Source organism: Myiozetetes cayanensis, unplaced genomic scaffold, assembly GCF_022539395.1.
Source record: "Myiozetetes cayanensis isolate MyiCay16 unplaced genomic scaffold, myiCay2020 scf14, whole genome shotgun sequence".
Classification (NCBI taxonomy): domain Eukaryota; kingdom Metazoa; phylum Chordata; class Aves; order Passeriformes; family Tyrannidae; genus Myiozetetes; species Myiozetetes cayanensis.
Genome location: NW_026087048.1, coordinates 20,419,106 through 20,445,157, shown reverse-complemented (window position 1 = coordinate 20,445,157; position 26,052 = coordinate 20,419,106). Strand labels below are relative to the sequence as shown.

Here is a 26,052-nt window from a genome sequence, read left to right as displayed (position 1 = left end):
GTTCCACAAGGGGTTTTACAGCTTGGTCTGATCCCAGGTCAGGGTTTGTTGCCGGTCTCACGCAGGCTTTTGCAGCTGGGTCTGGTCCCTGGAGGGAGGCTCGTTCCTGGTTTCACGTGGGGATTAACAACCGGATTAGGTCTTGGGGGGTGTCTGGTCCCTGATCCAAGTGGGGTTTGACAACCGGGTCAGGTTCCGTGGGGGCTTGGTCCTGGTCCCACGCAGGGTTTTACAGATCGATCTGGTCCTGGAAGGGTCTGGTCTGATTCCACACAGGGTTTTACAGCCAGGTTTGATGCCAGGTTGTTTTGGTCCTGGTTCCACGCGGGGGTTGGCCGCGTGTCCGCAACCTCGATGCACCCAGGAATGCCATATCCTTCTGCTGGGAATGCGGACCGCTGCGGATCCAGTTCACCTTGTGGCTGGCATCAGGGGGGGATGCAGCAATGGCCCGAGCTCTCCGCGTGGGACCCCTCGTGGGCCCCTCCGGAGCTCTAGCGGGGCCCCACGCCGGGCGCCGGGACTCTGTCCCGCCCCGGGGCGGAGAGAACCGCCCCACCGTGTCCGCCCCACCGTGTCCGCCCACGCCATGGCCGCCCGTTGTCTCCGCGCCGCGCTGGCGCTCAGCCGCCTGCCCCGCTGCCCGCTCCCCGCCGCCTGCGTGGGGCAGCGCCGGCACTGTGAGTGTGGGGACACGGGGGGCGGGGGGCGGGGAGCCTCGTGTCCCTGGGGCCGCTCACGAGGGGCTGTCCTCAGACCCACGGCGAGGCGAGTCGGATTCTTTTGGGGGGCGGTATCTGAAATTGGATCCGGACCCACGCTTGCTGACAGTCCCGGGGTGATCTGCGGACCCACGCCGGGTTTTGTAGCTGGGTCTGGTCCAAGGGGGTTTGGTCCCGGTTCCGCGAGGGGTTTTACGGTTGGGTTTGGTCCCGGACGAGTTTGTTCCCAGGGGCGTTTGGTCCATGTTCCATGCCGCGTTTTGCACCTCAGTTTGTACCGATCAGAGCCTTGGGGTTCCTTTCCTGGTCCCAGACCCACACGGGGTTTTGCCACCCGATCTGCCCCCCAGGAAGGTTCACTCCTGCTCCTGCTCCCGCTCCAACTCCTGCTTCCAGCTCCACATAGTTTTGCAGCCTGTCAGCGCTCAGCTCCCGCCCGGGTGGGGGGGGTCACCTCTGGTCTGAGTCCCACGTGAGATTTTACAGCCCGACCCGCAGCCAAGTTTGGCACGCAGAGGTATTTAGTCCCGGTCCAGGAGCCAGGCAGGGATTTGTACCCTGTTTTGTGCCTGAGGCTGGCTCCAGGGGGTTTGCACCTGGTCCTGGTTCTGATCCTGGTCTCAGTCTCACTGGGGCGTTGCAGCCCAGCTTGCACACGGGTCCCACCCCAAGAGGGATGTGCACCTGTCCCTGTCCCACTGCCATGGGGTGTTTTGCACCCTGACCCACAAACTGACCCAGACCCCAGCAGGCTTTGCCCCCGACCTGTAGCTGTTCCTGAGCTGGGGTGGCACCCACACCTGACCGGTGGGGCTGTGTGGTCCCCGCAGGACTCCCTGGCCTCACATCAGGGTGAGGAGCTGTGGGGCCAGGGGTGCACCCCTAACACTGTCCAGCTGCTCCCCAGATGCTGACAAGCGGATTAAGGTGGCCAGCCCAGTGGTGGAGATGGATGGGGACGAGATGACGAGGATCATCTGGGCCTTCATCAAGGAGAAGGTGACAGGGTCCTGCCCTGGGAATGGGTGGATGTGCCACCAGTGAAGCTGGGGAAGTTGTCTGGGGAACAGGCGGTGCCTGTGCTGGTCTGCGTCTGTCCCTCCCACCTCCGTCCTTCTGTCCGCAGGAAGGAGGTGGTAAAATCAGCGCAGCTTCTGGATAGACCTGGAAGTGAGATGGTCCCAGGGAGGGGGGACTGTTCTGGGCAGGGAGGCCCATCCCAGGCAGAGGGGATCATCCTGGCCAAGGAGGATGGTCCGTGGCAGACAGCGGGGCTGTGCTGGGGTGGGTACCAGGGCTGGCTGTGCAAGGGTGCTGCTCCCCAGGCACCCCACATTGGCCCCCTGATCTGACGCTCTCCTGGCCCCCCAGCTCATCCTGCCCAATGTGGATGTCCAGCTGAAGTACTTTGACCTGGGGCTGCCACACCGGGACAAGACAGACGACCAAGTCACCATTGACTCGGCACTGGCCACCCAGAAGTACAGCGTGGCTGTCAAGTGTGCCACCATTACGCCCGACGAAGCCCGGGTGGAAGGTGGGCAGGGGTTCAGGGGGCCGAGCTCCCACCACAGTGTGGGGTGCTGGCAGCACCATGGAGTGATGAGCCCCCTGTTGTCTGTGTGGGTCAGCAGTGCCTCCCCCCTGCCAGCTCAGGTTTCCAGTGGGCTGGGGGATGCACCATGCTCAGTGCTGTGCCTCCCTCCCCATCCTGGGGGGCTTGTGGGTGCTGTGGGGACCCCACGGGCATGGGGCTGGGGGACAAACTACTCCGTGCCAGTCGCAATTCTGTGCTGGCTGTCCCACCCCTTGGGCACCCCTTGGCATCTAGTCAGCCCACAGCACGGTGGAGTGTGGGCTGGCAGGGGCTGGGTTCTTCTGGGGGTCTGGAGGGTCCTTGAGGATCTCACCTCTGCATGCCCCGCAGAGTTCAAGCTGAAGAAGATGTGGAAGAGCCCCAATGGCACCATTCGAAACATCCTGGGGGGGACGGTGTTCCGGGAGCCCATCATCTGCAAGAACATCCCCCGCCTGGTGCCCGGCTGGACCAAGCCCATCACCATCGGCCGCCATGCCCACGGCGACCAGGTGAGCCCGGTGTGGGGGCTGGTGGCGTGGGCATGTCCAGCAGCTCCCTGCCTGACGCTCTGCCCGGCCCCCCGCAGTACAAAGCCACTGACTTTGTGGTGAGCAAGTCTGGGACGTTCAAGATGGTCTTCACACCAAAGGATGGCAGCGGGGCCAAGGAGTGGGAGGTTTTCAACTTCCCTGGTGGCGGCGTGGGCATGGGCATGTACAACACAGACGAGGTACTGGTGGGGCTGGAGGGGTCCCTGCGGGGCAGCATGCCCTGCCACCCTGGGGAAGCTGCCAGGCGGGGAGTCAGGGTCCCACGGGGTCTGTGCACTTCCCACGCAGTCCATCTCGGGCTTTGCGCACAGCTGCTTCCAGTATGCCATCCAGAAGAAGTGGCCACTCTACCTGAGCACCAAGAACACCATCCTCAAGGCCTATGACGGGCGCTTCAAGGACATCTTCCAGGAGATCTTTGATAAGTATGGACTGGGCTGGGGGCTTGGGCTGCTGTGGGGGGCTGCCCAGGAGGGGCTGGCAGCAGGACCCACCTCGGGTGGACAAGGCTGACCCCCGCCCTGGGCTCCCAGGCACTACAAGACGGAGTTTGACAAGCTGAAGATCTGGTACGAGCACCGTCTCATCGACGACATGGTCGCCCAGATGCTGAAATCCTCTGGTGGCTTTGTGTGGGCCTGCAAGAACTACGATGGGGATGTCCAGTCAGACATCCTGGCCCAAGGTGGGGCAGTGGGAGAGGACAGGTGGGGTGGGCTATGTGTGGCCACCCTCACAGAGCCGCCCTGACCCCTGTCCTGCTGCAGGGTTTGGCTCCCTGGGGTTGATGACCTCCGTCCTGGTGTGTCCAGACGGGAAGACCATCGAGGCTGAGGCCGCCCACGGCACTGTCACTCGCCACTACCGGGAACACCAGAAGGTGGGTGTGCTGTGCTGGCAGGACCTGCCTGTGCCAGGTTGCCCCCAGTGTGGTGCCCACACCAGACAGCTGACCGCTCTCTCCATGCAGGGACGACCCACCAGCACCAACCCCATTGCCAGCATCTTCGCCTGGACGCGTGGCCTGGAGCACCGGGGCAAGCTGGACAGTAACCCTGACCTCATCAAGTGAGCAGGGTGGGGCGGGGGTCCCTGGGGTGAGGGTCTCTGCCAGCAGCTGCCCCAGGCACAGCTGTGGCAGGGTCTGGTGCTGGCCACGCTGGAGCTGCGGTGCTGCCACCCCCAGGTTTGCGCAGACGCTGGAGAAGGTCTGTGTGGACACTGTGGAGAGCGGAACGATGACGAAGGACCTCGCCGGCTGCATCCACGGCCTTGCCAAGTACGGGTGACTCTTGGGGTGGAGCAGGGGGGAGGCAGCCGTCTGCAGCGGGGCAATGTGGCTGCACGGGTGACCACGAGGGCAGGCTGGCCTGGCGCAGTGGCCACAGGCAGCTGCTGGTCTGTGGAAAGTCCCCAGGGACTTGGGGTGTCCATTCGCAGCTGGCAGGGTTGGGCACGGGTCACGTCTCACACTCAGGGCCGTGCTGCCTGTGAGGGGAGCTGGGCAGGGACCCCTCCAAGCCCTCTCTGTCTCCCCAGTGTGAAGCTGAACGAGCACTTTGTGAACACTACAGACTTCCTCGATGCCATCAAGAACAACCTGGACAAGGCCCTGGGCAAGAAGTAGGGGGCAGGGGGGCCCTGCTGTTCCCGGGATGGACGGGGCAGGGAGGGGCCCAGGGCTGCCCCCAGTAACCTGACATGCCTCAGGAACAGATGAATCATTTTTATAAGCAGTTTTCTTACGAGTGTTTTTAAAGCCTTTGTAGCAGGAGTTGTAGGGCTGGGGGGTCTGTCCTGCACTGATTCATGTATTCCATAACTCTGTGGTGCCATTAAACACCTCCCCAGCCATGGCACATCATAGTGGCACAGCTCTGTGGTGTGGGCACTGGGGGAGCACAAGGAGTACCAGACCCCTCAGCTCAGCCTTACCAGCCTGGAAGGCCGTGCACCCCAGCACTTTGGCACTGGCCTGAGGTAGCGTGTGGGGGTCCACACTGGCTGGGGGCACAGCCCTGCCATGCTGAGAGAGGTCTGGGCTGGCCAAGGCTGTGGCCATCTCCATCCTGCCCCCAGGCTGGATGATGTTGTGGGGGAGAAGTTGGATGGCAAGGGTGGTAGGCACACTGCCTTGTGGACAGGCTGAGTGGTGCCACCCCCAGAGCCAGCCCAGGGCTTCTGGGGATGGGGCAGATGGTGCCCAGCCCCAGGGAACACAGCCAAGGGCACAAAGTGTGTGTGGGGTCAGCACAGGGGTCCCAAACCCTGTGCTCTGGCTGGATCCCAGGTCTTGATGCCTACCAGGACCCTCCCCAGCTCTGGGCACACTTTGGGGCAATGATGTGGGTGCTGCCAACCCCAACCCCACAGTAGGGAGGGTGAGGAGCCCAGATAGCGGTCCTGGACCCAGCACTGCTTCAGATGCTTCTTCCCTAATCCCTGGGCATGGAGGAGGCAAACCCCCCACCTCTGCCCAAGTGAGAGCCTTTTCCTGAACCCTAGAGCAGCTGAGGGGCAAGGAGGGGGTGCCAGTTTGTTCTCAGGCCCCCACAGCCCCCCCTTGCTCCGTGCACAGACCACACAGCTTACACGGGTTTACAAAGCACATTGGTTGAAGGGAACTGAACTCAGAGAAAAGATAAATCCAACCACGCGGCACATCTGAAAAAAATAAATTACTTTCAAAATACCATCATTTGCTGGGGCTGGGCTGGGTTTGCCTCCCCTAGATATGCCGTTGGCTGCAGCTTTGGACCCCGAGCTGTGGGCACCAACTGCGCCCTGAGCTTCTATGAAAATACTCTGTTCTGTTCCCCAGAGCCTGGCACGGGGAGCCCCAGGGCGAGCAGGAGGGCAAACCCACCTCCTCCTGCGGGCAGGGGCTTCTGCCCCCTGGGGAGCCCAGGGGGAGCTCCAGCACACCCAAGGGGGGACCCAGGAGGTAGAATAGTTAGTGATGCTCATCATCTCGCCCCACTGTGGCCCCTTCCACCCCTACCCATTCAGTGATTTTCTGGGTTGTGCCTCCCCTGCCTGCAGCTTCGAGTCACTGGGCACAGGGCATGGGCAGGGGGGCAGCAGCAGAGCCACAGCAGGTCTGGCAAAGGCTTCTGGACATCCCTGTGTTCTCCAACCCCAGCAGGAGCCCCACCTCCAGTTCTAGGGGGTCTGGCTGGATGCCACAGCCCCTCTCACCCTGACAAGCCCCCACAGCCCCGCCAGCCCCGGCTACAACATGTTGTAGTACGCCATCTCCTTCATGGCCTGCTCGGCCAGTGCATGCTCGTCCGGGGGGTTGCCCACTGCCCCGTAGCTGTAAGAGTTCTCCTCCTCAAAGTCGTCCATCTCCTGCTGCCCATCCAGCTCGGCGTGGTCAGGCCCGGCCAGCTCCATCATGGCATCTAGGAGTCAGCACAGGGACAAGCAGTGACAGACCTGTGGGGAGGGCTGGGCCAGCAGCTCCCCCCTCCCTGGGTGTGGAGCCCAGAGCTCCCTGGGAGCCCTAGCCCTGCTCAATCCAGGCCACTTGTGGGGGCAGCCCTCGGGTGAGGAGACATGAACTTGCCACAGCTGCCACAACACAGCCCAGTTCCCGGGGCCACTGGCACTGCGGGGGTAGCCACAGTGCCCAGTCCGCCCTGGGGACCCACCTTGGCTGTCCAGGCTGATGTCCATCACCCCATGCTTGACTTTCATGTGCCGGCTGAGGTTGCCCTTCAGGTTGAACTTGCTGGAGCAGTAGGGACACTTGAAGGGCTTGCTGCCAGCATGCAGGTGCATGTGCCCCAGCAGGTTGTACATGCGGTTGAAGGACTTCCCACAGACCTGCCGGCAGCATGCCCGTGGTCAGCCGGGGCTCCCCAGCACGGGGAGCACCCCCAGAGCTGCCAACAGCTCTGCAGAGCAGACCTTGCCCCAAAGGTTCCCCGCAGCTCCCACCAAGAGTAATGGGGCTGCTGCCCCTCTGGGGTCCCTTGTGGCTCCTGCCGCATGCCCTCCTCCCCCTCTGTGTGGGGGGCTTGGGGATGTGGTGCTGGTGCTGGAAGCTCCAGGGCATCCAGCAGTGGTCAGAGAGAGGCAGTGGTTGTCCTTCCATCAGCAGCACTGCTCCCACCACAGCTTGGAGCAGACATTCTATGCTGAGCAAGCAGGGGAGGCATCACAAATCTGCTTCCAGTGCCCGACGGCTCAGCCTGGCCAGATTCCCAGGGGCATTGCACAAAAGGACCATTCTCCCCCTCCCTGGCTCTGCCAGCCCCCCAGTCCCACCGGTACCTTGCACTTGAACGGCTTCACAGGCGAGTGCACGATCATGTGGGTCTTGAGCGTCTGCTTCTGCACAAAGGTCTTGAAGCAGATGTGGCACTGGTAGGGGCGGACGCTGGTGTGGATCAGCATGTGCCGCTTCATGTTGGCCTGGAGTGTGAACTCCCGCCCGCACACCTCGCACTTGAACTCCTTCACACCCTGCCAGGGGTGGGAGAGCTGTGGACAGGGGCTCGACATGACCCCCGGGCATCGGGGGCATGTGGGCAGTGCCGGGAATGGAGCAGGGACACCATGGGTGAGGGATGGGCTCCTTGGGCTGAGAGCATGGCCCAGCCTGAGCCCAGCGGCATGCAGGGGCTGTGGGTGGGGGCTGGACAAACACTGTCCCATCTCTGCTCTGTGGCTCAGTCCCATGAAAGAACCCCTGGAAAAGGGCAAATTCCCACTTACAGCCCACCCAGAGGGCCTGCAGCAACTCCTGGCCAGGGCCCCCCACGTCACTCTGCAGTAGGTCTGAAAATCCCTCCCCAGGGATGGTAATACCCAGAAGGAGAGAGGCTGGGTCCCAGGGACCCCAGCAACACCAGCCACAGGTGCCACTGCCCACTCACCACCCATCTCCTCCCAGGCCTGGCCAGGGCTGCGGGACATTGCGACACCACTCTCCCCCAGCACCCGCATCTACAGCACGGCAAGGGCAGCACCCTGGGGATCCCCAGGCCCTACCTTGTGCGTGAGCGAGTGCTGCTTGAGGTGGTGGATCTGGCTGAACTCCATCCCACACTCTGTGCAGACAAAGGGCCGGACGTTCTGGTGCTTCAGCATGTGGTTCTGCAGCTGGCTGCGGTAGTGGAAGGATTTGCTGCACTCCAGGCACTGGTAGAGCGTGGGGCCCTGGTGTGTAGCCAGGTGCCGCTTCAGCTGGGTGAGCGTGGAGAAGTCCAGCCCGCATTCCACGCACACGTGGCAGCGCCCACTCTCGTGCTTCACCTCGTGCGCCTTCAGCTCGCTGGGGTAGGCAAAGCCACGGCCGCAGAAGCGGCAGCTGTAGGGCTTGATGTCGGTGTGCAGCAGCATGTGCCGCTTCAGGTGGCTGGTCTGGGTGAAAGCTTTGCTGCACACCCCGCACTTGTGGGGCCGCGTGCCCTGGTGGGTCAGCAGGTGGGTCTGCAGGTGGCTGGGCTGCTTGAACAGCTTGTTGCAGTGTGGGCAGGAGTGCGGCTTGATGCCGTTGTGGCCCAGGATGTGGGTCACGAGGTTGTACTTGGAGGTGTAGGACTTCTCGCACATGCGGCACTGCCAGCGCTTCTGGCGGTCCCCGGCCTCCACCAGGTAGGAGTCGTCGATCTGCACGTTGATGTCCAGCCGGTCCAGCTGCGCCTTCCTGCTGTGCTCGCTGGTGCCGCCGGCCACCTCTGCCTCCAGCTCCCCTGGCTCCTGCCAGCCACAGCCCTGCTCGCTCTTCCCCTGCTCGGGGTCCCCTGGCGTGGGGGCCTCCACCTGACCAGGGGATGGGGCACCCGCCTCGAACGTGCCTGTGGTCCGCAGGGCCCCCGCAGGGCCACCCTCTGGGTCACCGCCCCCGCGGCGGCGCTCGGTGCCCTCCAGCTCCCGGTGCCGGCGCAGGTGCCGCAGGCGCCGGGGCTTCCTGCTGAAGGTGCCCAGGTCAATCATCTTCACGGCACCGCTCTGCACTGCTGGCTCCTGGCTGGGCTCTGGGGGCTGGGGCGGGTGGCCACGTTGCCCCTCGCCTTCCTCGTCCCCAGGGACGGACGTGTCGTACGACGCTTCTGCCTCCACCTCTGCCCTCTCACTCTTGACCTTGGGCACCAGCCTCACAGGCGGCCGCTTCCTCCTCCGGGCGTGCTTCTCCAAGGAGAACTCTACTTCCAGCGTGTCCTCATCCTGCCCCTCCCCGGGCGCCTGCTCCTCGCCCTCGGGCTCCCCAGGCTCTGCCGTGGCGTTGTCCGGCAGCTCCCCGGCCAGCCCCGGGAAGAAGCCGGCAGGGGTGATGGTGGCCCCGAGCAGTTCATTATCGGACACCAGGCCCAGCACTGCAGCCTGTGCCAGGGACAGCACCACCACCGCATCCGTCTGTGTCCCGCACTCGCTGAACCGATCCATCTCTCGCCACTGGCCTACACCGTCATGGCTGGGGAGGGAGAGACACGGCCGTGAGCCCCAGCACCCCCTGCCACAGACACCATGCTGCCATCACTGCAGCCATCACTGCTTTCCTTAGCACCATCCCCAGCGAACCCCAGACCAGTGCAGGTCCCCAGCACCACATGCCCTCTCTGGCTGGGCTATCAGTCACCAAGGCTGGGGTCTGGCTCCTTGCACGCCCTCGAGCTCCTGGTAGTGACTCCCAGGGCAGGTGCCCACACCATTTGGGGACCAGTCACAGCCGAGTGTTGGTCTGTGCTCTGGTAGAAGTGAGCAGGAGCAGCAGCAGCACAGAAAGCATGAGGGATGGAGCCCAGACCCACTGGGACCACCAGGACATGGTCAGCCTGCCCAGCAGCAGGCAAGAGACTCGCTGGGCTCAGCACTGGTGCCTGGCACACTCACCCCAGGGGTCTCTGCACCACCACAGCATGGGGGGCAGCACAGGGCCCACAGGGTCCCCTGACCCCCCTCAGCAGCCAGCAAGGACAGGCAGGGATGTGCCTGGAGAGCCACCGCTTCCTCCCACTGAGGAGCGTTCTCCTAACTACAATTATTTCTGCAGCTACAACAAAGAGAAATCCTGCGGGGGAGGTAAAACAGGGATAAAACTCTGAGCCAGATCCTGTCGCAGTCCCAGGAGGACCTGCCCAGTGTGAGGGAATTCTGGGATGAACAGCAGCTCTGGAGTGCCCGGATATCATCCCCACAGCCAGGCTGGCTGCAGGACATGGAGTGTGGCCAGGGACATCGGCCTCTCCTGCCAATCCCTTCATGGCCCTGTGTGCCCATCTGAACACCACCCACAGCGCATAGGATGGGACAGAGAAAGGGATGGGATGATGATGGGGAAGGGGAAAAAACAGTGAGAGAACAGGAAGAGATAGAGAAAGGGATGGAGGCGAGAGGTGGCTTCGGGCTGCAGGGAGGAGATGGAGAGGAAGAGGATGGAGGGGAGGATGAGTGCTGAGGCAGCGAAACAAAGCAAGGAGAGGGGGAGGGCGGTGGCAGGAAGAAGAGGAGGGGTGGGAGGAATAAGAGGGAGCAGCTAGGGAGAGGCAGCATGCACAGTACAACCCTGGGGCCCCACCCCACCAGACGGGGCCCCCTTTCCCGTGGGGCTCCATGGGGGGCCCTGCACTGCCCATTGCAGACAGGGGAGAACGGACATGGGAGAGGGGACCCAACTGCTCTCCCCATGTCCCTGGCACGGCAGAGGGACACCGGGCTCCCAGCACAGTGCAGGCTCTTTGTTCCCCAAAACGAGCACCACGAGAGGAGGGAGCTGCAAGACTGACACTCATCCATCCCACAGATCAGCACCTGGGGGTCTTACCACCCCAAGCCAGGGGCTTTTAGGGGAAAGTAAATGTGGATTCCTATGCCGGGCACTGGGGAAAGAGGATGAGCTCTGCTCCTCAGTGGGAAAACTAGAGCCCTGTGCTGCAGAAAGCTCGTGCACTTGTCCCCATTGGACACATGAGCCCTGGGACACGGGGTAGGAGCTCTGCTGTCGGAGGCCGCAGCGCTCCACGGCTGCGGCTGCAGCTGCACAAACACCACACGGGGAAGGGGGAACAGGGCAGAGGCAGCTGTTTCACTTCCCGCTCTCACTTCCCTGTTCATGCCTCGGGAAACACCGTTTCCCAATACGCTGGCAAGTGAGGTGGGGTCACACACTTCAGCTCCCCCAGGAAACCCCCAGCACTCCAGAGTGCAGAGCACTGACGGCACCTCTGTGCTCCAAGGGAGCTGCTTCCAGCCTTGCTCGAGCTGCCAAAACACAAGTGCTGGGTGCTGTGACAGAGCACAGTCCGGCCATGGCTGGTCCCACTGGGAGCAGCTGGTCCAGTGAAGCAGGACGATGCCTGGGGCTGGAGCACGCAGAGCTCCTGGACACGGCACAGACTCCTGTCCCAGTGCTGACCCCAGCAGTGACGTGATACCCTCTGCAGACCCCCTGCTGCTGGTGCCTGGGGGGCCCTGAGAGGTTCCCGGGGGGCAGATGCAGCAGCACAAGCCCCAGGTGAAGCTCCCAGGGCACTGGGGTTGAGCCCCAGCCAAACGGGGGCTCAGGGTAAGGAGGGTCTCTTTGGGGGAGGGGGTGCTAAAAATTTTCAACACTTTTTACCAGAAAATAGCTGATCTGATATTTGTGAGAAAACCTTTGATTTTATTTTCCTTCCTTTCTCAAAAGCAGCTTTCATTTAAATTTAATAAAGGGGAAAGCAGGCTTTCATCTTGCCTGTGGATTTCACATAAAGCTGCTCAACCCCCCACAATTCCAAACAGAATAATGTTGTTTTCCTGAAAATCACAGCAACTAAAATTATTCCTAAACCTGACCTAGCGTGTCTGTCCTGCACCAGTCCGAGGATTTGGGGTTCACCTCAGCTTCACTGCCCAGCCCTGGCTCTGTGCTGGTGGCATGTCCAGAGCAGCTCTGGCTGCCATGGTGGACGTGAAACCAGCCCTGCTTGCCCCAGAACTGACCCCCAGCACAGAGGAACTGCTGTAAAAATGAGTCAAAGCTCATCGAAATGGGCAGGAGCTGCTCAGGGCCAGGCACTGCTGCCACTGAAACCAAACACATGCCTAAATTCAGTTGGTGTGTCCAGACAGATACTGTTAAGTGACATTTTAAAAGGAAAAGTTTTGTTTTAAGGAAAGCTTCTCTAGAAAAAAGAAACCTCTACTGACTGACTGTCAGCGGATCAGAGAGCAACCACTCCCTTCAGCCTCTGACTGAGTGATGGACGTGACATCACGTGTGTCACTGAAGCGGTTCTGGGTGGAGGAAGTGTCGTCTTTAGGGGCTTTGGCTTCACAAAACAAAGGACAGAACCTGGGATTTGCAGCAGGATGTTGATAATATTTTTAGTAAGACCAGGTGGAAAACCAAGTCAGGCAAAGTGAGGACCTGGGGTCCGCGGGACAGACAAAAGCTTGGGGAGGAGTGGCCCCATGTTGTCAGAGCATGTCAAACCCTCCACAGCCACTCCACGGGGGCTTCCTCTGAACATATTCCATGGAACTGGGGGATTCTCACTCAGACCACTGTGTCCATCAGTCAGAAGCAAATATTTACCCCTTTGAAGCCACTTGGTTATTGGCAAACTCTGACTGAGAGGGAAAAGGGAATGGCTTTCAGATAGCCAGAGGTTACCAGTGCTGCAGAACAAAGGTGTGTGGAGCATGGAGCTGCCTGGTTCCCCCATTGCCAGCCAGGGATGTGAGATCCACCCATGGGAACTGGGGTGAGAGGGTCAGGCTGGGGGCAGCAGCAGGTGCTGTGGCTGCTCACTATAGAGGGATAGAGCTGCCATCCCAAATGCTCTTCCCAGCACAAAGACTCCCATGCTGAGCTGGGACATCCCTCTCCTGCTTCCCATTTTGCTGGGAATCCATTTTTTCTTCCTTCTGAGACTGAGACTCCATCTCTCTGCTCCTCCATCCAGTCAGCCTCCATCCCTCTTTTCCTCCAGCCTTCGCTCCTCCAGCCTCCAACCCTCCATCCCTCACTCCTCCATCCCTCTGTTCCTCTATTCCTCTGCCCTTTCATCCCTCTACCTCTCCATCCTGCAAACCTCCATCCCTCTGCTCCTCAATCCCTTGCTCCCCACCCCCAGCATCCTCTGCTCCTCCATCCCTCCATCGCTCCCTCATTCTTCCTGTTTCCCTGGCAACACCCATCTCGCGCCGAGATCTGTCCCCTCTCTCCCTCTTATCTTTCTCCTCTCTCTTTCATCTCTCTCCTAATCTCCCTCTCCATTTCGAACCTCTGTCCTTTGCTTCCTTTCTCTCTCTCTCCCTTTTCATCTCCTCTGATGCCTTCTCTATCTCGGGGTTACAATTATTTGAATCTCACTTTAAATAAATGATCTATTTAATTAACCACTGGGCCCCAGCCCCACTCCTGCCCAGCACGGGACCCCCGCCCGCACCCCAAAGTGCCCCTTGGCTGAGGACAACAGAGTGGCTGTGCCCTGTCACCCCTCCTCCAGCTCCTGCCTGACAGCAGGGAGCAGAATTCAGGACCAGGCACTCTGACCCTGCCAGCTGCCTGCACCCTTCCACCACACCCTGCCCTGGAGGGCAGGTGAGGGGTCCCTGCTTTGCGGGGTCATTGCACCCCCTCCAGAATTGCAATTTTAAGATAGAGGAGCACCCTAGGAATGCCCTGCACCACCTCCACTGCGGGACCCAGTTGCTGAGCCCCAGCCTCCAGCCCCCTCTTGTTCAGATCAGGCTTTTCCCAAAAAAAGTTGGACCAGGTGATCCTTGAGGTCCCTCCAAACCTGGGATTCCATGACTCTGTGATCCTAACACAGCCAGCACAGAAGCTGGCAGCTCCTGTGCCACAGATCAGCCTCAATGTCTATGTTATTTAAAAACAACCAGAGGAGACTAAAACTCATGGGGAAAAGCTGTTTCCTGAAAACCAGAGTCCTGCCTGCATCTGTTCGGCCATGGGGGTGATGGAAAGATGGGTGAAGGACGGGCTGCTCCAGGCTCTGAGGCTGGTGGGAAGGAGCAAGGAGCCTGGCTCTGGCTCAGGGTCACTTCCAGGGGACCCCCGTGTTGTGGCACAGCTGGGAGCTCAGCAGAGCAGGTCCACAGCCACCAGTGCTGTCTCTGCTCCAGGGAGGTCTCCTTAGGGAATGGCTGCTCGGGATGGGCCAAGCCAGAGCAAACACTGGAGACAGGGAGTGGAAACCCTGCATTCCGTGAGCAGCCAAAAGTGCATCAAAACTGCACCAAAGCTGCACCAAAACCACACCAAAACCACACCAAAGCCACTGAGGGTTCATGCCTGGAGCAGCACCTAGGCTGGGCGTATTTTGGGAGAAGGATTCTCCTCACCCTCACTGCTGCCTTCCTGAGGAGCTCCTGCTGCTGTGCCAGGTGGCACAACAACATCTCCTCTCTTTCAGACCAAATCCATCCTGCTTCAGCCCTGATTTTCCAACCCTTTTGCCCTCACAGCCTTTCCCAGAACACGGTGCTGGGCTTCCAGGACAACTGTGACAGCAAGCCGAGCTGCTGGTACTGCAGCACCTGCAGCAGTGACGTGGGGACCAGCCTCATGCTGCTGCAGGAGGGGCTTCCTTAGACCCACTGGAATCACCATGGCTTTATGGATAGGGATGAGACCTTTCTGCCATTCCTCTGTGGAAAGGACCAAGCCTCAGCCCCTTGTGTCCCTCAGCCCCGAGTGCAGCGAGTGTCCATGGGCAATGTCCACCCTGGGCACTGTTCCATCCCGGCACATCCCACCTTTCCCCACGGGCTCCTTGTGCGAGCCCCTCATTCCTCTTTGGAACAAACATGGCCTCTCCATCCCCATCCATGCGCTGTGCAGGTACGTGCTGAGAGCCCCAGGACCTGCCTTTAGAGCTTATGGTCACGTCATCCCTAAAAATGCTGCCACTCAGGAGCCCCAGTAGCAGGAAGAGCCTTTAAATCAGGTAACTGGTGTGGGGTGAGCCGAGGCAGAGGGGCTGCTCTTGTCCCTCTGCAGCACAAGCACCCACATCCCAGCCAAGGCAGCACCAGCCCCACACCCCCTGGTGCTTTGGGGGCACGGGGCCGTGTCAGCAGGTCGGGACCAGCAGTGTGTGTGGCACCAGAGGAGCAGGGAGGACTCCCAGCCCTGCTGCCGTCCCAGCCTGGCTTCAAAGGCTTCGCACAGAACCCTCGCTCTGCCTTGGAAAACAATTTTTGCTTTTAAGTGAAATAAACAGGGAAAGAAAAGACTTTCAAGTTCCTCTTTGCTGCAACGGCTTCTCCCCGGCACAGTCCCTTTCCTCTCCGAAAATAGCCAAGCTATTCAAAAGAGATGCAAGAAGAAAAAAGGAACTGAATAGAGGAAAAGGGAAAGAAAAAATGGAGCCCCAAGGGGGTGGAGAAAAACAGAATGAAAAGACAGCAAAAGTAAAGAAAAGGGATGAAAAATAAAGGAGGGGGAAGAGAGAGACAGACAGAGGAGCTTTGAAAAGAAAGAATGCTGCCAGCCTGAATACAGGGAGCAGGAAAAAAGGGCCCTGAAAAGAAAGAGCCGGCTGGAATGACCTCTCATTCAGGGCTGTGCCAATCACCGCCGCGATGGAAATCCTTTCTTCTTCCCTGCATTCTCTCTCTTTCCAGCGGGGGCAGAGGGAAGAGGAAGAAAAGGGAGTTAATTCTCAGCATAGCAGAAAATAAATCTGCTCTTTGCGAAGTCCCTGAAAGGCGCTGAGGCTCTGACAAACCTGCTCCCAGCACTCACACACGCAGATGGCGACAGAAAGGAAACGGGACTGAGCGGTGCTGGGCAGGACTGTCTTCACCACCTCACCATCCCGCTGCAAAACCAGGGAGCAAACACCCAGAGCAAACAAATCTGTAGGAAAAAGTGTGGGTTCATGTCAACCCCCGAGCCTTGCAGAGAAAGATGAGGGATGGTTGTGGCAGATGCAGAACTAGGGGCCTGATCCTGGGCTGAGCCCTGCAGGGAGCAGGGAGAGAACAGTGGGTGCAGCCCCCTCGCCCTGCAAAACCCAAAGCCCCCAGTGCCCACCCCTGCCCAGAGAGGGCCAACAGGGCTTTTACTGGGGTCTGCAAGCCTCAGCACCACCCCAGCTGTGGGAGGGAGCCACAGGGGCAAGGAGTGATGTCCTGAGCCCATGTGGGATTGCTCCTGCTTGGCTGCTCACACTCAGCACCCCTTGGAGCCAGGGTTAATCACAAACCGCCAGGACCTCGGGGCAGAGCCATAAACACGGCCAGAGGTCCAAGGAGACAATACACAGGAGCTCAGGCACCCTGGTGTGTGTGACCCAGATGGCTGCAAAAGGGGAAAACCAGCACGAAAGAGTATGAATGGGAGATGTGTGTCACCTTGAAGGGAACAGGGGCTGCCCTGTGCGATGTGAAACAACCGCTCATGTGTGAGGACTGAGGGAAGATCCCCACAGAGGGAAGGGTCTCACTTAAGGGTTTTATTTTCAAGAGCATTGCTGCCCTTATCCTTGGGAACAATTTTAGTCCAGTTTTGTTATTGCCATGTGTGGAGCCTGTCCTGCAGGACAGCAGCTCCCAGGCCTGACTGTCCCTGTCTCCCTGGGCTCCATCTCGCACTGGGCTGAGAGGATGGAGCAACAGGGACACAGGGCTGGCCTAGATCTAGTCATGGCACCAGGGATGTTCAACTAGAGTTAAAGGCTGAGAGGAAGGTGATTCTGCAGACAGGTTCAATTTTCCCACGTGCAGAGCACCAGGACACCCGCCCTGTGCCCCCACAGCCACGCAGACATTGCCCCTCACACTGTGACCACCGTCCCCGAGGCCAACAGGGGCAGGAGTCACAGACCAGTAGGGGCACGCTCAGCTCCCCACTGCTCTCCTACAGCTTATCCTGGGCAGGGGCAAGGGAGTCCCAGAGCCCTGCAGGGCTGGGGGCTGCCTGCTCCCCTCGGGGATGCTGTGCCCAACCGTGGCTGGGCAGTGCTGAGCTCTGCCGCTGGCACTGCATCTGCTGTCTCCACTGCCAGGCCAGGTAATAACTTAATCATAGCCAAGGGGTTCTAATTTGAGTGTGATAATTAATACTCAACTGGATAATCTTCCACGTGTAAATCTGCCGGTCCTGAAGTTGCTCCCAGCAGAGTTGGCTCCAGCAGCCGGGTGGGGGCTTTGCTGGGGACAGGCAAGGGGACACCTCATGCTGTGTCTGCTCTCTCAACTTCAGATTTTGAGACTCTTTCACCTCCCAGAATGTCCTTGAGCACAGCACCAGTGACTGCGGTTTGCCAAAGGGAGAGGTCCCGGTGAGCCCGTGCGAGGCAAAGCACAGCTGAACCAGCATGGGAGACACCGACCTCCAGTCCCATGGCTTGGGAATCACCTACAGCACACAGACCTGCTGCAGAACTCATCCCGCACAGCCCAGTCCTGAACACAGAGAGTGCCATTTCCTACAGCCCAGAGCTGAAGGGAGGAGTGGGAATCAGAGCTTTCCACTGGGGGCAGGATGAGGTACAGGCAGGAACTGGTGAGCACTAGACCCCCTTTCACCTGTACCAGGCACTGGACCAGATCCCCCAGAATGTCCCACTCCCAGTCTTCTGATAACAAGGCTCTTGGAGATGTCACACCATTTCAGGAACTAACCAGCTGCACAGCTGCCAATGCCACTTCTACTTTCAGATCCTCAAGGTAGGAAACATTTCGGATCCTTTTCTGCACAGCTGAGCAGGTCAGGGACAAGAGTTTGGGAGGCTGGGTCAGAGGGAATGGATCAGGAGGCATCAAACAAAGGTTCTCACTGGGGGCAGTTTATGAATTCCCAGCTCAGGACTGACCCAAGGGAGTGACTGTGGTGAGCCAGATGTGAAAGACACTATTCCTGTACGGCCCAAAGCCAGCCCTTCTCCCCCAGTCCCCACTGCCCCAGCCTGCCTGCATGGCCAGTGTCTTTGAGATCCATGGTAGCAGAGGACCCTGCTGCTTTTCCAGGGGGAGGTAGAGCTGGGGATACTGCACTGGTTGTACTCTGCTGCTGGGTCACAGGGCCAGGGTAAAACACGATTCCTGTTTACAGCACACGTGTTCCTGTGTGTCATCAAGCTGTGGCAGCTCCCACAGCACTCCCAGCTCTGGGCAGAGGGATTTTACACAGAAACACACACACTTGTCTTTTGAAATGGAGTTCAGAGGACAGGGTCTGGCACGGCTGTCCGGAGTGTGTCACACCAGCTGGACTGCTGGCAAGGACACAGCCCGGCACGGCAGGAGCTGTGCCCAGGGAGCGATGCCCAGGGCCCTGCAGCTCAGTGCTGTCCCACTCCTGAAAATGGAGCTGGTGTTGGTGAATCTGGGCCGGGGACAGCCAGGGGCACTGGGGGATGGATCACCTGCCCAGACAGGGCTCATCAGACAATACAGGGAGACGCAGTGGGCAAATCCCAGCTGTGAGCAGGAGGGTGGGGATATTTGCACTATTTACTCATCCTAATTAATATTTCCCAAGGTCTCAGAAAGTCTGGGTTGTCTCTGCCTTGGTTCCAGCAGCCCTGGCTAGCCCTGAGGTCTGTGCCACCCCCCGTCCCCGTTTTCATCCCAGTCTGCACAATCCCTGCACTTTGTGCCCTTTCTTATCTCAGCCAGAAAGTCCTACAAACACACAAAATATTCAGCTGTTGAAATAATTTCTTTCTATGTGTCCCTTGTTAATAATCACAAAACTAAACCAAACCACTGGAGCCCCCATAAATCAGGGCTCGCTCTCAACAGATGATGGTCCAGTCAGGCCCTGCTGGCGTGTGTGGAGCAGCCAAGGTGTGGATGGGAATGGATGAGGAGGGATTCAGCACAGAGGCTCAGCACTCTGATGGAAGAGACTTGTCCAGCTCTGCCTACAGTTCTGCCCCTGAGAAAGTGTTTTTTCTCCAGAGGGCACCTCGGCCCTGCATCAGAGCTCCTCCAAATGGCAGCATTACCCCCAGTGAGCTGGTGCCCCCCAAGACATGGGGACACGTGAGGCAGGGCTGGAATCATGGAATCACTCAGGTTGGAAAAGTCCTCTAAGACCACTGAGTCCAACTGTTCCCCAGAACTGCCAAGGCCACCACTAACCCACATCCCCAGAGTGCCACATCCACACAGTTTTTGAACATTGGTGACTGTGCACAGTGAGCACAGAATGGTCACGGCGATGACAAACTGATGGCTCTGGAGAAAAGCCAAGGGCAGAGCCAGAAGGGCAATGCCTGGGAATGGCAACTGCCAGCCAGCTCAATAAATGAACAAAGACTGGATTGGCACAGAGCAGGGAGGTGTTTGAGTTGGGAGTTTACAGTGCCCCCGTTGTGGATGGCAGAGGGGTCAGGACTTAAGAGTGGAAAATCCTCTGCGATGAGGGAAAACCTCACAATCCTTGTAGGTTGGTTGGGAAGTGGAGTAGCTCCTGGGAAAATTCATCCTTACTGCAACAACAACTCTTCCCAACAGCAGCCACCAGCTGGGGCAGTCCTGGGCATCCCTGATCAGTCCAGCTGGTCCGGGATGTCCCTGATCTGCCCAGCCATGTGCCGTATCTCCCAGGAAGGTCAGGAGGAGCAGGGCCAAGCTACCCTGGGGATTCTGTGATTTCAAAGGTCCTTTCCAACCAAAATGATTCCATGGTTCCAAGAGGAGAGAGAAGTTCTCCCCTGAGAGCAACCCATCATGGGTTGGACAAAGGGTTCGTCAAGGGAAACCTCACAACCCCTTGTCCAGCTTGCTCCTGGATTCCCAGTCCTGAGCCCACAGGCACTGAAATGCCCCTGACCCCCAATTTAACTCCCCACAGCCAGGGGCTGCTGTGCAGGGTTGTGGGGAGGGCCCCAAGGTGGTGGGTGTGAGACCAGACTGGAGGTGAGGGAAGGGAACACCAGCCAGGGAACATGTCAGAGTTAAAACTGTGAAAGCAAAAGCAGGGGAGGGACAGAGCTGGTTAAACAAGGATAACATGGGGAGGGACAGGATGTCAGAAGGGAGGCAGAGAGGGGAGAATGGCCTAACACCACAGAGAATGGGCATGAGACAATGCTGCTGCCGAGAAACAGGAAAGATAAATTTAGAGGCAGCAGTGAATGCTCTTCCTCTGGCAGCTCTGCCTGTCCTTCCTCCCCCTCCTCTCCCTCACCGGGCCACCCACCAGCACAGGCAGGACACAGCTCCAGCCCAGTATGGCTCTGCTGGCCAGGGAGGTACCACAGCCTTGCCATGGGTAGCAAAGACTCCAGGCAAAGCAAAAGCAGCCCCTTCCCATCCCATCCCAGCGCCGTTCGCAGCTCCCACCTGCAATCCCCAGAGAATTCCCGTTCCCGGCCGCAGCTCCCACCCGCCCAGCACGGTGTGTCGGGGTGCACCATGCACAGGCAGGAGCACCGGTCCCTATGGACGAGATGTGGAAGTAAAACAATGAGCATGTCTGTGTGCTGCTTCCTCCTCCCAGCCTGCTCTTCCCCAACGGACATGGAGAGAAACCGCCCAGAACGGCCTGGCTGGGCTCGCTCTCTGCCCAACCCAGGGCTGTGCCAGTGTCCGGAGAACAGAAGGCTCCAGGGAGACCCGGGAGCCCCTTCCAGTGCCTAAAGGGGCTTCACGAGAGCTGGAGAGAGACTTTGGGCAAGGGCCTGGAGGAACAGGACACAGGGAATGGCTTCCCACTGTCAGACGGCAGGGTTAGATGGGATATTGGGAAGGAATTCTTCCCCATGTGGGTGGGGAGGCCCTGGCACAGGTTGCCCAGAGAAGCTGTGGCTGCCCCATTTCTGGAAGTGTTCAAGGCCAGGTTGGATAGGTAATCTGGTCTTAAAGCTCTGGGGCTGCAAGATGTATCTTGTCCTGCCACAGCTCCCTGCTCTGCACAGCCATGGTGCTCCCCAGCACCCCCATTATCCCTGGGCTATCACCGGATCCAATCTGGAGAGGATTCTTGTGAACCTTCTTCAAGTTTATCTTTGCCCTGCACAACAGAACACTTGGGCACTGGGCACTTCTTTACTAAAAACTGTGACATTTTGCAGGGAACATTGCCTACACGCTCCAAGAACTAGGAGGTGATGGCACTGTGGAGCTCCCTGTTTCACCACGAGTTTCACGCAGGTGCTGACATGTTGTTCCTGTTAATTTTTGGTAGAAATACTTGACTGTCACTCAAGTGACAGAGGGACAGTTGTGATGGAAGGCCATGAAAGATCAAAACTATGTTTCTCTCCCTTAATTTAAAGTTTTGGAAAGAAAGTCCATAACTGTTTGTTCTCTCAGCGAGGAGAGCCCTGTTCCTCTGTTGCAGCTGGGTGAGAGGAGTGGCAGCCTCCCTGGTGTCGAAATACAGATCCCCCAAATAGAGAAATACAGATCCTCCTCCATGGCTCACCCCAGCAGGAGCACTTCCTTCCAGACTGACATCTCACATTTCACTTGCTTTGGACAGAAACTGAGATTTAGGGAAAGCTGTGCTAGGCAGGGGCTGTGCCGGATCCTCTCCCTCCCCACCCCACTGCAACCCACAGCTGCTTGCCAGGATGAGGGAGTGAGAGATGGAAGGTGTTCACAGTGATGAGAAGGAAAATGTGGGACAGAGGGACAAAGGGAAAACATTTGTCACCGATCACAGTCCCTGTCCCCAAGGTCACGCCCTGCAAGAAGAGCTCGGCAGGGACTGTGACTCATCCGGAGGGCTCTGGCCATGGGCAGCACAAAGGATGGGACTGCGGCACTACCAGCACATCCCATCCCAGCCATCCCACAGTGTTCTTCCAGTCCTCCCAGCACATCCCATCCCAGCCATCCGCAGTGTCCTTCCCACCCCACCATGGCACCTCCAGCAGGTGTTTGGGTCATTCCAGATGCTGCCACCTGTGCCCAGGCAGGTGAGCTCTGCGGGTCAGGGATGTGATGGAGCTTGGGAAGAGGCAGCAGTGGCAACAAATTCAGCAGGAAGCCCCCAGCCTGTTGGGGCAGCACTTGGCTCCCCATCATCCCCTCACTGGCCCTGGCCTGGCAGACTCCAGGGATGTGCCCAGAGACGGGTTCTAGCAGAGGCTGAGCTGAACCTGACTCCTCCACAAGGAATAACTAAAATAAAGGAGTGCGGGCAGCCCCTCTCCCACAGGGTGTGATACTGGCACATTCCTGGCAGTACAAACCCACCACTTCGCTGATTCCTCAGCATTCTCAGATGTGGAGCAGAGCAGGACAGGGCTTGTGCTCGCCCCTCTCCACACTATGATTCCCAAACTAGCTGATAAATTAAAACAGCCTAATAAAACCATCTGAAATAAATACTTTCTCAGGCATCAAACCAAACCCAAAACGTCAGCATGATGAGCCGTGACCTAGCACTGCAGGAGATGTCCAACCCTCCGAGTCATTCCCCAGGTTTGGGTGGGAATGTGTCCTGGGGTGTAGCAGAGCTTCAGCTCCGGTTTCTCATCTTGGAGAGATACAGTGTGACCCGTAAAGAGGGCACTGATGGAAGGAAGGCTGCTTGCAGAAGAGGAGCTGGGCCCAGCCGAGGGGGATGTGACTGGCTCCACAGCTGCTCCTGCAGTGAGGACACTGTCACCTGCGGTGGGAGCAGGGGATGGTCACAGCCAGCCAGTGTTGCCCCAGCTGCTGTTCTGCACAGCTGGCCAGGGGTTGGGCATCCCCTGGGGCTCCAGGGGGAATGCTGAGGCCAGTTCCTCTGTGACTCTTCAGGGTCCCCAGGGAAAACTGTGCTCGGGCTCTCCCTCCAAACCAAGATATGTTTGTTCAATCCCGTGGCTGGCCCTGATCACCCACATGATCCAGCTGCAACCATGTGGGATCCGCCTGGATCCATGGCTTGGTAGGGCTGGTTCAAACCTGGGATACAGAAGCCACCAAGGTGAGGCTGGGAACATGGTGTGGGTACTGGGGGCGTGGTGTCCGGTGCAGGGTCATGGTGTGGGGCGCAGGAGCACAGTGTGGGGTGTGTGAGCCTGCTCTGGGGTGCAGCAGTGCAGCATGGCACGTTTTAGTCCGAGGGAGCCGCTGGCTTTGGACCTGGGGGGAGGCTTCAGGCTCCGGACTAGGGAGGCTCTGGAGCTGGGGGAGGGGGTCAGGTTCTGGATCCCGATGCAGGTCAGGTTGTGGACTGCCCCCATCCCCTCCCATCACCCCCCCTCCTCTGCCCACATGGCGGGTCACAAGGAAACCCCTAATGCTTGATTGATTAATTAATTATATCTGATTTATCTGCCGCACCCAGCTGATGACTAGAGCTCTGGAGAGCTTGCAGGCAGCTCCCCACGGTCCCTCACCAGGGCACAGCGCACAGAGCCCCCCAGCCCTCACGCAGCTCCCACGAAGCATCGGGGGGTCCCACACTGGGAAACGCTGGGGCACTCTGGGGCGGGAGGCGAAACGGGACCTGCCTGGGATGGGACTGGCCCATGGAGTCACAGCCCTCCTCCCCACTGCACTTCACGCCCCCCCAGGGGCACTTTGCCGCTGTGAACACGGGAGGCCCTACCCGGGTCCCCCACCGCTGGCTGGTCCCAAACACCGTGAAACTGTCCCCAAACTTTGGGCGCGGCCCGCGGGGACCGGCCGGCTGCCGCCCTGACCCCCCAAACCCCAGGGTGCTGCCCGACCGCGACCTCCTGAGCATCTCTCCCACGCGCGATTCCGCCGCGGGGTCCCCCCGCACTGCTTACCCCCTCCCGCAACAGGTCAGGACCCCCTCCGCGCCCTCCCCGCAACTTTCCCGGAGGAGAAAGTTTGCGAGCGGCCACGGGGAAAGTTCTCGGGGGGCTTTCATGTGGAGGGGTGGCCCCACGCGCGGAGCGAGGAACCCCCTCGTCCTCCCCGCTCCTCCCGGTACCTCCCGCCGCCATCGCTCCCGTCTCCGTCGCGCAGGGGAGGAAGGCGGCCACATCCCGGTGTCCCCGCTGTTGTCCCTCCCCCGCTGTTGTCCCCCTCGTTGGGAGAGTTTAAGGGGCACGGGGTGGTCCGGTGAAGACTCACCGGCGGCTCCACGGGGCGGCGGCGGCGGCTCCGGGCCCGGCACTGGGTGCGCAGGAAGGAAGAAGGAGGGAATGAGGCAGGGCTGACGTGAAGGGATGCAAAGCAGCTCCTCCTAACTCGCCCGCCCTTCATCTTCCTCCCCCTCCCCAACTTGCCCGACCACCGCAAACGCCCCCCCGTGCAGCAGCATCCTCCACCCGCGCCGGGGCCGCCCTCGGTACCGGTCTGGGGGGACAAAGAGGGGGCGACAAAGAGAGGGGGACTGGGGGTGGGGGTGGTCGATGGGGACCCCCATGCCCTAACCCCTCCAGCACCCCAGGGGTCATTTTCTATTTCCCCCTTCTTTTCTTTTTGAGAGGTTATCACCCCACAGAGTGATAGTGGGAGTGGGGAACGCCCTTCCCAAGGGACCCATATCCTGGTTGGGCATTGCTCTCCTCTGCTGTGATGGTGGGAAAGATCATGTACACCCCAAAAAGCTTGGAGGGGTTGATAGTAAGGAACTCCCTCCCCACAAAAATGGGATTAATGGAACTGGGGATGTTACAGGAATTGGAGGGTTTTGGGGGGTTGCTGTTCACCCCCACAAGGAGGTGGAGGGAGAGGCTGGGGTCTGCAGGGGTGGGGTGACAGGAGGTGACCAGTCCCCAAAGGGAGGGAAGGGGACGGGATGTGGTGCGCGAAGGGAAGCTGGTGGTCCAAGAACTGGTGGTGCCGTTGGCTCCCCCAAGAACGTGGAGGGAGACGTTGACCTACATGGCCGTGGGGATGTGGTAGCGGGAGGCAGCCGATCCCCAAAGGGAGGGATGGGGATGGGATGTGGCGTGGGAAGGAGAGTGAGTGGCAACGGCCAAGGGTCTGCGGGCTGCAGGCTCCGGCTCCCATCGTGAGGAGAAGGAGGAGGAGGAAGAGGAGGAGAAGGAGGAGGAGGAGGAGGGTCTCCTCCCCATGGAGGAAGGAGCACGCGGAGGCAGCCGGGATTCGACTGGTGCGTCGGGAGGTTCTCATCTCCATGGAAGCAGGTGGCGCCGGCCAGACTAATCGCAGCAGAGTTTGTCTCCACACGCAGCCCTTTGTCTGGGCGCACTTCTGCTTTTCTGATTCTTTTGTATTCTCAGTGATAACCGAGCTCCCCGCTCCGTCCCCGCTGCCGGTGCTCACATCCCCCGCGCCTGTCGGAGGGCTGCCCAGCACTCCTTCACGTCCCTGCCGGGGCCCTTCGGAGTCCGGACCCGGCGGCGTCACCGCTCCCCAAACCGCCACTTCCCTGCCCAAGTTCCCAGCCCGGCCTCGCCCCACGCGGCCCGCGAACGGCTCTGCCTGCGTAAATATTTACAAATACGGATGGAAAGAGACGCGGCACGGGGAGATTCGCTCCTCTGAATTCCCGCGGGGCCCCCAGCCGGGGCTGCACCCGGACCGGGCAGCTGGCGGGGCACGGAGCGGGACATGGAGCAGGATAGAGATGGGGCATGGAGCTGGGCACAGCGCCGGACACAGGCAGGGCGCGGGCAGAGCCAGGCGGGGAGCGAGACCCCAGTCAGGACTCAGGGCCCGGGGCTCAGAGATCAGGGCTCAGGGGTCCTGGCTCAGGGATCGGGGTTCAGAGATCGGGGCTCAGGGGTCCTGGCTCAGGGATCGGGGCTCATAGATCGGGGCTCAGGGGTCCTGGCTCAGGGATCGGGGCTCAGGGATCGGGGCTCAGGGGTCCGGGCTCAGGGACCAGGGCTCGGTCAGGGAACAGCTGCGCGTCCGGCCCAGCCAATCAGGGAGCGGATTCAGGAGGATCCAGACACCTCAGCCAATCAGATTGCGAATCCACATGCCTTAGCCAATCAGACCGTGGAGGTTGGCGGTTGCAGCGGCCCGAGCCAATCAGAACGCGCGGTGCCCTGTCCCGCTCCCTCCACGGCCCTTCCCGCTCCCTCTCCCGGTTCCCCCGCGCCCACCGGGGCGTGCACTGACCTATCTCTCCATGCCCGCGCTGTCCCTGGCTCTCTCCCTCCCCGTGCCGGTTCCGCAGAGCCGTGTCCGTGGGCAGCTCCCGGCGCCGTGAGATATTGTCCCGCCCTTTTCTCACACTCCCCAGCACAGGGGGCGTTACTGCGGGCTCTGGCCGGTGTGTGGCCGCGCCGGACTCGAGCGGGGCCGGGCAGGGGCCGGTAAGCTCTGCCCCCGCCGGTGCACCGCGCACGCCTCCTCCGGACAGGCAGGGCTGCTGGCCCTTTAAGCGGGGGCGTGG

General features: G+C 60.0%; 2 protein-coding genes across 4 annotated transcripts; one reads left to right on the top strand and one right to left on the bottom strand.

Moving 5' to 3' along the window:
- The first annotated feature begins 530 nt into the window (after positions 1-530).
- Positions 531-4,711, top strand: IDH2 (isocitrate dehydrogenase (NADP(+)) 2). Its single transcript, XM_050309487.1, has 11 exons — positions 531-680; positions 1,630-1,721; positions 2,094-2,259; positions 2,650-2,810; positions 2,888-3,031; positions 3,141-3,277; positions 3,386-3,537; positions 3,620-3,732; positions 3,823-3,920; positions 4,039-4,131; positions 4,392-4,711. Exons 1-11 carry the CDS (start codon positions 590-592, stop codon positions 4,477-4,479), a joined length of 1,335 nt encoding a protein of 444 aa, XP_050165444.1. The 5' UTR covers positions 531-589; the 3' UTR covers positions 4,480-4,711.
- Positions 4,712-5,449: 738 nt separating this feature from the next.
- ZNF710 (zinc finger protein 710) lies at positions 5,450-26,018 on the bottom strand. Of its 3 annotated transcripts, XM_050309485.1 has the most exons (6): positions 25,776-26,018; positions 23,811-23,852; positions 7,851-9,276; positions 7,131-7,322; positions 6,506-6,680; positions 5,450-6,256 (listed from the first exon to the last, which is right to left on the bottom strand). In XM_050309485.1, the coding sequence occupies exons 3-6, from the start codon at positions 9,246-9,248 to the stop codon at positions 6,084-6,086; spliced, it is 1,938 nt and encodes a 645-aa protein (XP_050165442.1). In that variant the 5' UTR covers positions 9,249-9,276; positions 23,811-23,852; positions 25,776-26,018; the 3' UTR covers positions 5,450-6,083. The 3 variants fall into 3 exon arrangements, with proteins under 3 accessions (XP_050165442.1, XP_050165443.1, XP_050165441.1); XM_050309486.1 differs by lacking the exon at positions 23,811-23,852; XM_050309484.1 differs by lacking the exons at positions 23,811-23,852; positions 25,776-26,018 and adding an exon at positions 20,112-20,210.
- Between the last annotated feature and the right edge of the window lie 34 nt (positions 26,019-26,052).